Source organism: Glycine max, chromosome 3, assembly GCF_000004515.6.
Source record: "Glycine max cultivar Williams 82 chromosome 3, Glycine_max_v4.0, whole genome shotgun sequence".
In the NCBI taxonomy this organism is placed as follows: Eukaryota; Viridiplantae; Streptophyta; class Magnoliopsida; order Fabales; family Fabaceae; genus Glycine; species Glycine max.
In genome coordinates this window covers 46,298,839-46,316,560 of record NC_016090.4, presented here as the reverse complement: position 1 = coordinate 46,316,560, position 17,722 = coordinate 46,298,839, and the positions used below count along the sequence as shown (strand labels likewise).

General features: G+C 30.9%; 1 protein-coding gene across 1 annotated transcript; it reads right to left on the bottom strand.

The window, feature by feature from the left end:
* Window positions 1–5,388: 5,388 nt before the first annotated feature.
* On the bottom strand, window positions 5,389–7,492 carry UGT1 (glucosyltransferase). Its single transcript, NM_001248124.2, has one exon. It carries the CDS (start codon window positions 7,210–7,212, stop codon window positions 5,782–5,784), a length of 1,431 nt encoding a protein of 476 aa, NP_001235053.1. The 5' UTR covers window positions 7,213–7,492; the 3' UTR covers window positions 5,389–5,781.
* Between the last annotated feature and the right edge of the window lie 10,230 nt (window positions 7,493–17,722).

The following is a 17,722-nucleotide window of genomic DNA, read 5'->3' as shown; positions in this document are numbered from 1 at the left end:
GAAATTAAACATGCCCTTATTGATATTCTAAAAGACCATCCCTCCACCAGAACTTAATCCCCGTTTACAAATAGAAAAGAAAAAAAAAAAAGAGAAGGAGGCAATTACCTTCACAAGAGGAGAAAGGAGAATGATGGAACGCAAGAATAAGGGGGCATAGGGGAGGAGGAGCTGTTGTGGGAGGGAGAGGTGTTGTCAAGGGAGGAGGTGCCGTTGAGAAAGGGGTGTCGTCATGGTGGGTGTGTCATCGAGGGAGATGTCGTTGAGGGGGGTGTTAGGGTTGAGAAAGGGAGAAGACATGTGTTAGGGTTGGAAGGTGAGAAGTGAAAATTTCATTAAGAATATTATTGCATTTTCATTGAATAATGGGGGTGCAAGATTCAACATGAGGAGTGCATGATTTAAGTTGCTGTAAAAATAAATTCTCTAAAAAGCTATTAGAAACTCTAGTTGGGCCCAACAGAGCTAAGCCCAAATAATAAAAAGCTAGAAAAATCAAAGTGCAAAAGCAGCAAGTTGAAGCTCGTTTATTACCTCAAAATAATCAGAATAGGCCTGAGCTTGTGAGAAACTAAAATGTATTGCTCTGTCTTATCTTTCCAACAACACCTGAATCATACAATCCGACCTCTATAACAAAAGTTATTACCCGCGCAAGACAGCTGTGTCAAAGCAAGTAAAAATACGAAAAATCTTTCATTTTTATAGTATTTCTTACTTATTTTTATTTACCCTATTTCTCTTCTATCTTACAAACAGTGCATAAAATAAAGTGCAATTAAGTGATGAATAGTATACCACACAAATGGAGCCCCACAGCCCCCAATAATATATGCCTTATCCAAAGATCGACAAGCACAAAATCTAGGCTAAACATAAACTGATGCTGAAAACGATACTTCCACGATAGATTATATAGTTGTTCAAAGTTATACAGTAATTGGATACGATTCCTATAAAGAAGAAGATACGGTTGCTTAATAATAAATAAACAAATAAAGAAAAAAGAAGATATGGTTGTGATTTGAATTTTGTCCTTAGCATTAGTAAATGAAAAGAAAAATTAAAGTTACATAAACTAAGATTTAACTTCCATATATAACATCCTACCAACAACAGCGGAAACAACTAGTAGTAATAATATGAAATAAATCATATTAGAAGAGAAGTACATATTTTGAATATTTAAGTTTTTATTTTGTTTTTTGAAATTGAATCTAATATAAGTTTAACACATGGTTCATATAAAAAGAAAAAACTTAAAAACCTGAGATAAAAAAACTAACTATTATTCTATTGTGCCAAAGGGTAATGGGATTATAAGAATGAAAAAAAAATTATCCTATGTCAAAAATCATAGATATTTTCTTACTCATTTAATCAAAAAATTAATATCACTTGTAATGTGTAATTATTGTTAGTTCAACATAATTTTACATACGGTGAAAATTTAGGTTCTTGTGTTTGTGTTTTTTTTTTCTTTCAATTTGATTAATATTAGTTCTGCATGAATGGATTAGTACGATTTCTATGAATTGCCTTTATCAAGCCTAGCTTTATTTACATGTTACCGAATTTACATGGCCTCATAGTCTTGAAGAGAAAAAAAAAAAATACGTGGCATCCATATACCAGGATATTATTCGAAAAAGGACGCTCAAAACCTAAGTTTTTAAGAATGCTGGCCGATTTTCCCAAATGTGGTGAGAAAGTACGTACGTTTCTGTAATGAAATAATATAATGTATTTGCAGAAAGAATCTCTTGCATTGGAGTATTGGACCGTGACCATGTTGCTTTCTTCTTTTTACCTTAGATAGAGACATTTTATCACTTACTAGTTAGTAGTTACTAGCTAACTTTATTTCATTATTTAGTTTTGAATTACTAACTAGCTTGACTTCATCGAAGAATCTCGAATATGTATCTTTTCTTTTTCTTTTGTACATAAAAACGAAAAACCAAAGCCTCAAGAAAAGATATATAGTTGCATAAAATTATCAGACAAAAAAAAGCATATTCCAACTTTCTTGAGGGGAGCAAGGCCAAATTTTCATACCAACAACAGTCATGTTTTCGCCGAATAGTCTTGAACGTACGTACTGACTTTTCGCAAGACGTGTAACACGCACACCCTAAACTTTAAACATATCATGCTATGAGTTCCAGCTAGAACAAAATAGCATATATAAGGTTCTAGATTGCAGCTGCAGTAACAATTACATAAACATTCGAAACTATATATGATGCCATGAAAAATTGGTATAAATGTGGTTGACGTGGTCAGGATGCAGTTGCTTAAAAATTCAAAATCATGATATTATAGTCATAATTGCTGGAAAACGAATAACTGATTGAGTTTATTATACCATCTCAGATATGACACATTATAACTAAGAAACTTTTCCTCTTTTGATATGACTTAAAATGGAGACTGAAATATAGCGAATTTTAACAAGAAAAGTAACTAGACATTTTAAAAATATATATATCGAATCGTAGGATATCAATATAAAATTCTCATTTAAGCGAGATATCTATCATTTAGATTGTTTTTTAGCTTTTTTCTTTTTAATCTTTAGAGAGTCTGTTTATTTTCTTGTCTTAAAAACTGTTCACTGTTTTAAAAACAGAGAAACAAAAGAAATGTTTCCTGATAGTGGGTTTTGAAAAATGTTTTCAAAATAAAAAATTAAAACATCTCTAATTTTTTTTAAAAAAAATTAGGTTTATATTACTCATGTTTTTTCTTGTACTAGACCCCGCCACGAGATTTGGAGTGTGACTGTGACTGTGATTTATAAACCCAGAATAGCCAATCGTCCAGTTTCCTCCACCCCCACGGAACTGAACCCCTAACGACCCTACCAGACCAAGGGGAACTTAATTTCGTACACAACCACCTTAATTAACCCATCCCTCCAAAACCATTTTATCCAATTTATCAACATATATTGAAATCTTAAACATGGTTTAGAGGTAACTAAATTTTAGGTTTATTTAAAGTTTTTTAATAACGTGATCAATTTTTTTAGGTTCATGTTGGTGCTTTATGTCAGAAACTTGTTATATATATAATGTTTCACTGGTCACTAAATAATTGCGTAAATAGTATATGCATTTGATATAGAATTTTAACATTATCATCTAATTTTAAATTATTATTTATGATAGATTTATTGATTTTAACAATAATTACTTGAAAAATTATATTTATGATGATTTTTCATGATTGACGCTCTAAAAAAAAATTACATTGACACTACATCCAAATTAAACTCATAATATTTAAATTTATTTTAATCGTAATATTGCTTATCACATTATTAATTTTTTTGATATTGTGAAAATTTAAAATTTCATTAATATTATGTCTACAAAGTTATATATTAATCTAAAATTAATTAATATCTCATTTATATATACACGATAAAATTGACTTAATATAAAGTTTTAAAATATACACAAAATATGAATAATTTAATTATTATTTTATTATTTTATTATTTTATAATTTTTATAAAATTTGACATAAATGATGACAGGAATACATGAACATAGTTTGATTTTTATATGAGACTGAAAAAAATTATAGCTATATATATATGATCATGTATGAATAATCACTCAGTTGATTTATAAAATTAACTTTCGTTAAGTGTGTTTGATTAAATTTCTCCAATATAGAATAATAAAATAAAAAGAAGAATTAAATTAAAGTTGACTTGTACATAAATTAAAAATAAGCTTTTAAATAAATTAATATGAGGAAAACTATTACTATTTAACGTATACATAAACTTACTTTAGCTTGTAAATTATTTTATTTTATTTTTCATATAAATGCTTATAATTTTTGTTATCCAAACCCAAAATAACATGTTAAGTTCGAATTTACAATCTTACGTTAAAAAATATATATTAAATGTTACAAATTTATCATTTTTACGTCCATCAATTATTTTCATATGGAAGTAAGCTCCATAAGATTTGATGGACAGATCGAAGAGGACAACAGGCCTATGATAGAGTAATAAATGGACTTACTTTAAATTTTAAAGATTAAAATTCAACAAAAAGCTTATTATAAATATGTATAATGGGTTAATAATTATTGCATTTAGTAGGTAAGGAACGCAATCCATGAGTTTCACTTGGAGGCAGAGTAGGTAAGGTCTGAACTGATGGAGCATTATAAATTGATAATTGAGTATCACCTTTTTTACTATTGATAATTTAGTTTGGATGAGCCATGATTGAAATTTTTATAGTGTTTGCAATTTGTGTTATCTTGTAATTAGAGAAAAATAAATCTTTAACTAGCTATTATAGCAGTCCTTTAAAAAAAATTAATGTGGTAACATAATTTAAAATTCCAGTTATGTTACATTCTTTCAAATACTCCCCCGTTCTAAGAATATTAATATGTAAGGCTAAGTGTATATAGATTAATATTAATGTAATTACTTTAAAATTAAATATCCTTATTTAATATATATAGTATATAAACGTAAATTGTTGAAATACTTTTTAAATAGATTGTAATTGTAATATTTATTGTAAAAATGAAACCTAATTATTTTAAACAGGAGCATAGAACTATAGTCTATAGATGAAAAATAAATACTGAAACTTAAAATTGTAAAATATAATATATAAAAAAAAACTAAAACATCAATCATTTTAAGGAAGAAAAAGTATTCAGGCCAGTATATAAATGGCATATACTAGCATTTAAGATTCTCAGATCTTTTGTTCTCACTTTTCCTCTCTTTTTACAAAAAAAAAAAGAAAGAAGGGCCGTACAAAAAAAGAAGAGGAGTAAAGTTTCATAGTACTGCTGGTGCAAACAACATGCAAACTTATTTTTATCCTAAAATATAAAGATGATAATGCTACTCTAACATTTAAGTACCTCTTAAAAAAACATTTAAGTACCAATTTGTTTTTATATAAAAAATTAATTTTCCATATCACGCGTAAGGTTTAATGTAAAACTTGTGGTTGAATTAATTTGGATACATTTTCAATTATATTAGAAACGCTTAAAATTAATTTTATGTAACTTTAAAACAGGTGAACGCTAAGAAACGGTCTTTTTTAAAGGAATATGAAGCATATATATATATAACTAACGAAAATGGAAAATGGACTGCTTATTAATAACGAATAATACAAACACCCAAGAAAAGGAAAAATGCCAAAATGAAAATAAAGATTTTTTTTTAAGAGGCGTACAGGTATAATTAAAGTGGGAATAGGATGTATCAATCCAAAAAATAGTGGAATATGAGGTACATGAGATAAAGATGGTGAGAGCACCATATATGGGGTGGCTCACCAAGCAAAATGCCATCCGCATGGGACGGGGCCAGAGACAAAAGAACATGAGTACTGACAGCAAGCATATTATATATTTAGCAGCTCTACAAGAATGTCATAAATTTTAGACCACGAAAAAAAAATATAAAGCAGATTCTAAAAACTAGTGCTTAATCCTTGATGATTGATCAAAGGATATACCGTACTCCTTTTCTGGTTGAAGGCATTTACCAAACTGAAGAAATTGACGTTAATTAATTAGCCAGGCAGCCATAGAACTTAGTAATTTAAGGTTGAAAGGCATTTTGAAACATATACTACAAGTTAGAGGTCTAGCCATTGAACATCGTCGGGATGTGGATTTGAAATTTACGTACACTTACCCAATTATTTTATTAATGTCATGTATGCCAAGTGACATTTGATAAGTTAAGTGCAGATAATTGAAAGGAAGAAGCTACTAGTTGAATTTGTGGGTCCACTTGAGAGCCAAATTGGAGATGTTGGTGGTGGAGGAACCATGTTGAGCGAGAGCCTTAGCCGCAGCCTCCTTGATATCCTTGATTCGGTAACGAAGCTTCTTCCCTTGTTCACCTTCCATGAGGCACTTGACTAGGCTGGCTATCTCCTGTCTCTCCACCAAGCCACTCTCTGCAACGTTGGGCCTCAGCGCCACCTTGACGTCATGCGTGAGCATAAAGGCGTTGGTCCTCTGCTCCGCGAACAGAGGCCAGGCTATGAAAGGCACACCGTTCACCACGCTCTCCAGAATAGAGTTCCAGCCGCAGTGGGTCAAGAACCCACCCGTGGATGGATGGCCCAATACCTGAGGCTGCGGAGCCCAAGACTGAACCAAAAACCCTCTTCCTTTTGTTCTCTCCACGAACCCTTCCGGTAAGAACTGCAAGGGATCCGCTTGGCTCTCGGCGCTGAAGTACGTCGCGTTGGCTATTTCTTCGTTTGGGCTCTTCACCACCCACAGAAACCGTTGCTCACTTTTTTCCAACCCGAGAGCCAGCTCGTTGATCTGTGCACTCGAGAGTGTCCCACCGCTTCCGAAGGAAACAAACAAAACACTTCCACGTGGCTGCTCGTCCAGCCACCTCAAGCACTCCGAGTCGGCCTGACCTGCTTCCATTCTTACAAGCGGTCCCACCGCGTAAACCGGAGGCCTCCCTTGTTCTTCCTTCTGCAGCTCGTTCCAGGCTCCCGGTTCGAGCTCCTCGAAGCTGTTCCCGATTATCCCCTCGGCTTCTTTGTATCGCTTGCAGTGGTGTAGGATCCACTTGTAGGCCTCGTTTTTGCGGTCCTGAACCGGGTCCAACAGGTCCTTGCCGGGAAGAGGAATGCAACCGGGGATGCTGACCGGTTCTGGGAGGTCTCGGAACTCGCACTGGACCTGCTGGTCGAGGGTGGGGAGGTGGAAGAACAAGGAGAGGACGGTGGCAGTGGAGGGATAGAAGACGTAGGGGGAGGCATTGAATTCGGCGGCGACGTCGAAGGCGTCGGTGGAGAAGAGGTCTACGACGACGGCGGAGAGGGTGTTTGTGGCGGAGAGGGAGTGGAATGCTTGGCGGAGGGAAGGAAGGGAGCGGAGGACGGTGTGGGAGATCAGGGTTTCGATTTTGGTGTCCGGCGGGAAGTCGGAGAGATTGACCGGAGGGAGGAAGGTGTGGGAAATTGAGTCCGGAAGGGCCTCCAGAACTGCCTTTTGGGCTTTTGAAGGTGGGCCGTCAGTGGGGATCACGAAGCTCACCGCCAGGTTATGGTAGCACACCACTCGCTTTGCGAACTCGATCATTGGGATTAGGTGGCCCATGCCAGGGGATGGCAGCATCGCCACTAGGGCCGGTGCGGGTGCCACTCGAGCTTCTTCTTTTGAGACTTCCATGGAAATCCCTTGTTGTTTCTTGTGATGATGAAGGAACAAGAGAGAGCTTATATATATACACACACGCACAAAGGAGGCTCTATTAATTGCTCTTGAGCTTCAATTTCGGTCAACATTTATACAAATAGAGAGTGGTACTAGTATCTTTATAATTTAATAAAACAATAATTATTTATTCAATATACTATTTTGTGCTTGTATTGTTTATAAAGTTTAAAGATTGGGTGAGAAACGGAGGTGGGAGCAAGTAGAAAGAAGAGTTGATATTTGATTTAATTGGTATTAATGGAGGGGAGAGCATGTATCTAAATATCTTATCTAGAAGGAAATGGGGATGGATGATGTCAATTCAAACGTAAGGCTTATGTGATCAATATATAATCAGAATGAATTTTATTCTCTTCTTGTTATTTCAACGTGCGCTTCATAGCCATCAAGACAAAACTGCTATGAAATCGAGGAGATATTGTTACCATTTGTTAAGACTTGTTTCCTAATTCAAGCTTCAACTTTCTGAATGCATCTTAAAGCAGGATTCGCCCGGTTCAAGCCCCCTCATTAATTAAATTCAAACACAAATAAAAACTCCTTTTTTTTTTTATCATCATCATGCTTAAGATATTACCAGTATTCTTCGTTTCATTGACTCAGATAAATATTCTTATGATGTATGACTGTTGCCACTGACTCATGAGATTTTCCCACACCAAAATATATAGAAACTTTGTTTGGAATAAAATTAGAGGACCGTTTTTTTTTAATTTTAAAAAATGATTCTTAAATAATTGACTTTTTATATGTAGTCAACTTATTGAGAGAATTATTATATATTTATTAATATTATATTAATATATTTATTAAAAATATATTTTATTAACTTATTCTACTGAACAATAATAAAAATATTAACAAAATTAATGTATTAAAACACATATTGCATTTATTAAATGTATTAAATATATTATATTTAATGAATATAATGCAGTCAAAATATAAATTAGTATATATGTTTATATATTTATCAATTTATTCATATTATATTAATATATCTGAATTTATATATTTTAAAATGTTTTATAAATCAAATCTTTTAAACAGTAATATAAATAATAAATTATATATATATATATATATATATTTAACCATGCATTAATTGGTTCCTGTTTATAAGGTCTACGTGTTGACCTAGATTAATTATTATTCCTCACATCTGTTATAAGACAACATTTTGAATTATATAATTCAAGTTTAATTTATATATTATGATATGAAGTATAGTAATTTATAGAATCTGTCAAGAAAAAAATAGTAATTTATAAAAAGCAATATGAAAGCATTGTGTTTATAAAAACAAAATGAAAATATCGTGCCTAAGATGTTTTTTTTAAGAATTTGTTTAATTATGACTTTTTATATTTATAAAAATCGAACTTTGGTACACAAGATTTTATAACAATATACGCATACTAATTAATCAACTCAACTAAATCTCTAAACATGTGATTAAGACTATACTTCACCTATTCATATTTTACTTGTTGTCAGTTTATATTAAGGTGTGCAATGTTTTTTGGTGTCTTATAGTTTTAAAATTGATGATTAAGAAATTAAATTAATCAAAACGAAAGCAATATTCAAATACTTATTGACTGTATAGAAAAATTATATTCTGACTTATTTATCAACAACAAATAAATAAAATCTTTCTAATTAATAAGTGTCTTTAAAAACAATATTTATAAATAAAAACATATTTAAAAAATACTTGGAAATTACTTATTCAGCAAGACATTCTCTCTTATTTGCTAGTTGAAGTTTTTTGAAAATCATAAAAAGGGTGTCATATCTTATTCAATGTTTTTTTCTATAATTTTATAATTTTTAATAAATTTCACAAAATATATTGTGTTTGTTAGGAAAATTGACAAGGTAAAAAATATATTGTTAGCACTTCTCATTATATAATTTACATATGTGAAAGAAAAAAAACTAAATTCTAAACCGAGTAACTGATGTAAAGTTATATTTAGATTAAAAGTTTTAAAATAAATATGTACATAATTTCATAACATTTATAATATAATTATTATTATTTAAGTTGACTTTCAGTTTAAAAGACTTTAATATTAGTCTAAAATCTTTTTTTTTTATCTAAATAAACATTTGAGAAAGTCTTGACTTAACTTATTTACTGAATTAGTTCATCCTAACTTAAATTTGATGTTGACTAAGTTATAAATTCTCAATAAGCACGTAATCCGAAGTTATATTTCCATCATTAGTTAGTTGTAATGAAATTATCAAAGCATTTATGATAACTTTATCATGAAGTTTTTTTTTTTTTTTTTTTGCATCTAATTACATATAACTTCCCGCACCGGTAATTTTATGATTTTGTAATTGAAGGAGTAGTTTTAGAGTTCATACCGAATCTGATACATATTTTCGTTCAATCGTTCTAATTATTCAAAGAAAAAAGTATTAAATATTTTTAACTTATAATTTCTCAGTTTTAACTCTTCAATGCGTGACGAGGCTAACCAAAATCTTTAGTTATAGTGAAATTAACATTTCAACATTTAACCTTTTAAATAAACTCAAGGGACATATAAGTTGTCGAATACATGTTTACGATAAAGAACACTAGAGAGGAAGACGGGAGAATCCTAACTTAGAGTTTTCGTTTAAGAATTTTTTTAACTCCACCTAACCATAAATCTAAGGAGAATCATGCACCTCGTCTTCTATTTATACATGATGTCCTCCAACATCGTCGTCTACATGACATGATTCTATTAGCCATTTTGTGCACGCTTTTGTGTGTCCTTAGTCTGGTCTCCTTTGTACGTAATACAAGGTGTGTCCGTTATACTTACGTCTGACATGTTAGATTTTGGGAGTACTTGACCTTGTCATCATGTTTTTATAATGTTTTATGTGTCACTTCTATCTTTTGATGTAATATCGATTGTGTGTTTCAACAAGAGGTGGTTGTCCTATTCATGTATCAATATCTTTGAGACATCCTTCTTTGAGGTCGATTGGGTTGCCTAGTGACACAAATGCTTAAGAATATGTTGTCCTTGCTCACATGTTGGTATTTCTAAGACATATATCTCATGTATCACTCTTGGATGGAGTACAATCCTCCAAGCATTAAGCCTAGTGACATAAATGCTAAGGGGTATGTCGTTTCTGCTCACGTATTTTCAAGGCATTACTCTTGTGTGGAGTTCTCGGACAGAATATAATATATAATATAAAAGTTTGCTTTAATGCACACACAAATTTACATTTTCTTTAAAAATGTTGATATAACTCAGTAAATATATACAATTATCTCTATATAGGAACAAATATGGTTGATTTATCCAAGCTAACAAATATATAAGAGCGTTTAAGGGATAAAAAAAATACTTTGTTAATGGATAATCTCCACCAATATAAATTACACTTTTAAAAATAAAAATCAATAAAATTTAATATTAGTATTATTTCTGGTCATTCAAAATTACTCAAGACAAGAGAGGGTGCGTAAAAGACGTCAAATTTGAGTATGGCCGGTGGGCTAGGTTAGGTTAGAATGAGTTAAATTGGTAATAGCCGTCAAGTTTGAATTTGGCCCGTCACCCATGCCCATGTTAAATTGGTTAGACCATCATTCCAAACTGATTTTGATTCAAATCAAACGAAAATTTATTCATTCTAATATACAAGGTAAAAGCGAAAAAAAAAAAAACATAAAACGTGAACATAAATTTGTGGTTGATTTTACCGGCAGGAAAGAAGACCGAGAAAACACCACATGCATCATTGGCTTTGGCTAGTTTCTTCGATTATTCTTATCCCTCCATTGTCGTCTTTCAAACCCCCAACTACCCAAGACTTGTCTTCTTTTGCTGGGAAAATTTGTTTTGCCTTTCTATTACTTATTATTATTGATATTATTAGGGCTGGCTGGCCAATTGTTTATGGGAAGAAAAAAAACGTATGGGATGACATTTAAAATAATAATAAAAAAGAAAATATACGTTTTTCGTGAATTGTTTGGTTAAAAATAAATATTCACTCGCTGCCTGCCTTTGCCTTTGCACATGCACGTCCATATGATTAACTATATGCAATCAGCAGAGTTATGCATAGCAAAGTTCTCTCTCCTATTACGTTTCCAGTTGCAAATTGGAAAATCAACCACCAAAAGTTACACTGCTCAAATCTCATTTCAACATAATTAAAATGTGGTTTCAGTGAAATTATTACCAATCCGGAACTACAAGAAGGAAGGAGTTCCGTAAGTAGCTGATCCTTATTAGTTGTTATAGGTGTTTCTTTTCCCAAAATGTCGAAGCAGGAAAAGGCAAATGACGAAAAAGGTGAGGCTCGTTATCTTTTTCATCATTTAGCTTTTTATTTACAAGACTGAAAATATTTTTGTGGGAATCAAATTAAAAAATTATTCTGTTCAAACATAGAAGATGGAAAACAGAAAAAATGTACTCTTTCATGCACAAATTAAACAATTTTTTTCTCATTTTTTTAAATCTTTTTTGTTTTAAATGTTTTTATAATTTTAAACACATTTTTTATTCTTTTTTCTATACAACTAAATAAGAAGAGAACAGCACTAATTTTCTTATCTTTTATTTTTTTCTTATCATATAATATTTGAAAAAAAAAATCATTTATATATTTTCTATTCCTTTTCCTTCTTTCTTTTTCTCTTCTTACACTTTTTTCCCATAAATCAAACATACAGTTTTCTATATAATAATAATAATAATAATTATTATTATTATTATTATTATTATTTATGCACATCTATTAACAAATTTGAATTTGGTCATAAAAAATGAATTTTCTTTTTCTTTTCTAAACAAGATAACGTTTGAAAAAAATTATACTGGTGTAGTCAATTTTATTTGTAAATTTCAACATAATTGATAGACTCTATAGAAAAAACATAATCGATAGATGGTTGTTTATTTTTCTTTTAATATATTGACCTAGTCCAATAAAAAGAATATATTGACCTCTAGTTATGCATCTAAAAAATATAAATGAATCTAATATGTACACACTTTTTTGTTCTTCTTAAATTATAACAACAAAAGTAAATTTAACGACTAACCTTATCATTTGTAAGTATACTTTTTTTCTTTTTAGTGATACATGACATCCGTGGCATCCATCATCATTTATTTTATACATTTCAACACTTAACACGATTTATGATGGTATTTTATAATTTGACAGCGACCCGATTTCAAATTCAAATCCACTAAATGATAATTATTACTTGTTTTCTTTGGAAAGTTTACAATCCAATTATTTTCCCCGCCATCTTTTATTGTGAACCCAAACAAAGGATTGATATTCATCGTATTGGAAGCTTTTCACTACACTGCTTTCGCATCATTCTTTCATCATTATAACGTGTAGGGCAACAATATTTTTAGAATCAGAAAATCTGTTGAATGGATACTTTTACATATGATATTGTGTCATACTTAGCCCCCTTTTATATATGATATTGAATCAATTTGCATATAAAAAAAAAATGAAAATTGTATTGGATAATAATTATGTGTATCTGTGTAATATAAGTCCTTATAGTTAATGTTATTTGTGGACAAAGATTGTAAATACTGTTAGATTTATATTAAAAATTCTTCATAAAATAAAATAATTGTTAAACTATGTATGGTACAAAGAATTTAACTAGTATATATGATATAATGTGAAGTTCTTAACTAATTATCCGCCATAGTTGATTAATGATCGAGTGGTTGGACAACTCCTTCGTACCCGCCGGCCCCCTTCTGGAGATTATTGTATGGTACTGTGAACGCTCAAATGTTCTACCAATTAAAAAGAAAAAAGAAAAAAAAACTTGATGAACGTTGAATTCAAGTGGATATACAATCTGTAATATTCTTACTTGTAAGGTCGTCAGAAACATTAGTTTGGTACTAATTTGTTTCTCCTGTGCCCATTCATGCATATTGAAGCGTCTTTGATTTCAAATTTTAATTAATTGTTGCAAATTATTCTTAAATCTGGAATAGCCATTGCTGTGGCCTTTGACTTTATTTGAGCAATAATTTGGACTGGGAGAAACCAAATTAACCAATTGGTACTGTTTAATAAAGGGAAATGATCATTAATTGTTTTCAAATTTTGTAGAAATTAAGCAAATTTAGTTCAATTACGTTGTTCAGTTGCATCTGCTACGTAGTGATGTTGGAAACAGATTCGTTTATTGGACTCCTTCCAGAGCAGCTCAAGTTAAAATAAATTTTGATGCCTATATTAGTAAATGAGAGATAACAGAGGTAAATTAATTAATTTGTTGCAACAGCCTCCAAGCTTTTTATCCCAGAATGTTGCAGAAGCATTAACTCTCTAAACTCCAATGATACTTAATTAGATACCATTTAGAGATCTCGAAAACATTTTTTTTTTAATGTAGGCAAGAGATGTTGAATCACGTTAAATTCTTGTGTTTGTTATTATTTTTCCTACAGTGTAATCTTTATGTGTGCTCTTACGATCCTTTATAGGTGTGAATAATTTTATTTGTGAAAGTGTTGATTACCCAACAACGTTGATTTCCTAATAGTGGTATCAGAACTATGGCCGAAAGCACACAAAGGTTCGAGATACCGTTGTTTGACAAAAAAATAAATTTTATGATTTGGCAGAGTACTATTCAAGACCTTTTGGTGCAACAAGGTCTTGATCAGGCATTAGAAGATGAAATACCGGTTTCTATAAATGAAACCGAGTGGACTAAGATCCAAAGAAGGGTTGTAAGCACGATTCGGTTAGTCCTTGCTCATGAGATAAAACACAACGTGTTGAAGGAGACAACACCGAAGGCCTTGTGGGAGAAGCTCGAGAATACCTATGCTTCAAAATCGCTAACCAATCGCCTATGTTTGAAGATGGAGTTGTATCAACTCAAAATGAAGATGGGAGGAGATCTCCATGACCACACCAACAACTTCAATCAGCTAGTAAGTCAATTATTGAATGCTGATGATAAACTCTTTGATGAGGAGTAGGCGTTGTTGTTGTTGGTCTCACTACCAAGGTCCTTCAAAGCTTTGATTCAAATGTTGATTGTGAGAAGATCAACTTTGAATTTGAATGACGTGACTGCCGCTCTTATAGAAAATAAGAGAACGATGAGAATTAATTGAAAATGTTGATGATGAACACAATGCAATAGCTGTGGAGGAGTTTGAGCGAGAGAGGAATCATTCAAGGAGACATGATGGTCCAAGAGGAAGATCAAAATCACAATCGCATTCGCAACGAGATATGAGTAACATACAATGTTACTATTGCGGTGAGAATGGTCATGTGCAAGTGAGGTGTAAACAAATGAGGGATGACTTGAAGAAATTAAGAGATATGAACAAAGATGGCGCCAACTCCCAAGCTAGTGTAGTAAAAAATGTTGAAGATGAAGATGATGTGTTTTTGGCAACAAATGATGAGGTTGCTAAAACAAAATGGGTGATGAATTCTACTGCCTCAAAACACATTTGCAGAGATCGAGAAATGTTTAATACTTTGAAAATATATGGAGAATTCAGTCATTTCAAGTTACAAAATGGTGGGAAAATGAAGGTTAAAGGCATAGGGAGTGTGAGGATGAAGCTCCATGATGGTGTTATTCAAACTTTCTCAAATGTGAGGTTTGTACCTTCTGTTGTTGTCAGTATGATTTCTATGGGAGAGATGACATCACAAAGGTACAAATATGTTGGTTAAAAGTGGGGATGCAAAGTGTACAAAGGGAGACACTTAGTGTTGCGAGGATAGAAAAATAAGGGTAATCTTTGCTATTTGGATGGACAAGCCTTAAAGAGGAATCATGAAAGCAAAGTGAAGAAGAAAGTGAAGTTTTTTAATGTTGTAGAAATATTCGGAGATACTTTCGTTAGAGGGGGAGTTTGTTCGCTCTCAAATTAATTGAATGATATTTATCTTTTGGCTTGAAGGGGAGAATTGTAGAGTTTCAAGCTAAAAGATAATGTGCATGCATATTGGGAATTGAATTTTTATCACTAAGGTTTATGTGACTTAAATGCAGAGTGAAATATTACATTTTACTAGATGAACCTTAGTTGAATGGATGTATTGAAAGTTGTTTTTATTTCAACTTTCAAGAGAGCTTATTTATTATAGTTGGCGGCAATCTTCACTATAAATAGAGAAGATAATTAGTAGAGAAACATAACACATGAAGAGAGAGTGTGTGAGAAGAGAGATTGTGAATGGAAGTCACTTTATTGAGAGAAAAATATCTTTGTGTGAGAGTATTACCATTTCTTGTAACCATTGAGTGAGATACTCAAGTTTGTAGAATGATATACTATTTGGAATGAGTTACAATCTTGTAATCATTTTTATGATAGTGAAAATATTTTCGAGACGGTTCCGTGGACGAATGCAAGAGGTGTTGAACCATGTTAAATTCTTGTGTTTGTTATTATTTTTCCTACGATGTAATCTTTGTATGTGTTCTTACGATCCTTTGTGGGTGTGGATAATTTTATTTATATGACCGTTGATTACCCAATACTTTTTTATGGACAAACGACAAATGTTAATTGCTAGTTGTTAGTTTGTGTTAGTGAATAGATTTAAACTTATGTTTTTTTTTTCCTTTTCTTTTCCCTTCATCATTACTAGTAACTCAATCTTATAACCTTTATTTAAAGGTCTCAACTTAATTGTTGCTGAGTTCACATTGTTGTAAATCTTTTGTATAACATCTTTGAGTCAAGATTTTGAACTAAAGATTTAATCTTGTTTAGATTTTTTACTAGAAAGAGATCTAAATATTTATTTTTTAATATTATTTATTTAATAATTAAAATATTTATAATTAATTACTTAAATTTAATTTAAAAATAATAAATAAAATATATTTAAGTGAGATCTATTATATATAAGATTACAAAAATAACTCAAGATTAAAGTTAAGATCTATCATTAGAATAAAAGAAAAATAATATCTTGATACACAATGTGGGCTACCAAAAAGAAACAGCACTAAAAATACTCTAACACGTGTTGGCACGAAAAGTAATAGCACCGCTTTTTATGTAGCAAAAAGTTATCCTTTCCATTTCATCATGTTGTGTGCTTGGCTGATGGGTGGATGATAAACCAGCAAGATTGGATGCTTTTATCTCTTATACACTTAATAATATACTATATCATATCTTACCTTTCAGAAAAGAAAAGAAAATATATATAGGGCTGTTTTTAATTTGAAATATATTGATTTTGAAGGAAATAATCAATTTAATTAATCCTATCTAAGAGATTAAGTTTAATTTTATTCGGAATAACATGTTGACCAATCACTATTTACTAATTGAGTGTTGTAATTGATTATATTCTTACACTTAGTTTTTAAGTAATATATATCTATATATAGATATAAAAAAATTCGCATAAAGAATATATTTTATACTATATTTTTTAGTAACTTATTTTTAATTTTTAAAACACATTATAATTTAAAATATTTTATACTTTTAATTTAATTTTACTAAATGTACGCTATACCAGATTAAGAGTAAATTCGTTCATTTATTTAGAAGGTCTTAATAGTCTTTTAAAAAGCCTAAACTTTTAAGTCCGTTAAACTTTGAAAATCAGGATTAATTTATTAGATTCCACAAATAACTACGTTCAGACCCCGTAGTGTCAATTTTATCTTAACACAGTTCAACCAATATAATATTCATGTTTGATTTCTATTTTCATTTTATTTGAGATTTGACTTGACAAATGGATCTTTCAACACACGTGACAAATTATTATTGAGTACACCCGTGAAGTTACAGTACAATAATTGCGGTTTTAATCCGCGTCAGTCAATTATGTAGCTAGAGAATTTTAAAAAGAAAATTAATAAGTCTCATGATTTAAGATTTGTTGTTTTTTAAACTTTAGTACTTTATGTCATTTTCAGAATGAGCTTTCAAATTTTTAACATACGAACAGAACAATATCTATAAAAAAAAAAATGTTTGTACTTATCAACTTAATAAAAGTATACAACTTAACGTTTTATGATGATGTATATTATCTATTTTTATTTTCGCTCTTTCTCTCTCTTTTACCTGTGTTGTAAACTTAAAACACAACACAATGGAGATTTTCCGTAAAAAGAAAAGGAGTCAACAAAGTGTAAAAAGTGGTCTTCAACCTAAATAAAATTAGCTTAATAATTTTAAGATGATTATTTTATATTTTATTTTATTCAAATTTTAATCTATCACACGAGAGATGCTATTCAAAAATATTTATTTTGTTTTTCAGCAAAAGATATATATACAGGACACAATACATAAAAGGAGAAAAAACCTATGAAGGTAGTTTGTCTCTCCCACGGTTACTCTGTATTAACAAATTACATATATAAATTTAAGTTTAACACATGAGGTAAGATTCGACAAAGAGTGGTATAATCCCATACCTCCCA

What these genes read in the sequence shown, in the direction of transcription:
- UGT1 (NM_001248124.2), bottom strand. Translation starts at nt 7,212, where the DNA reads ATGGAAGTCTCAAAAGAAGAAGCTCGAGTGGCACCCGCACCGGCCCTA.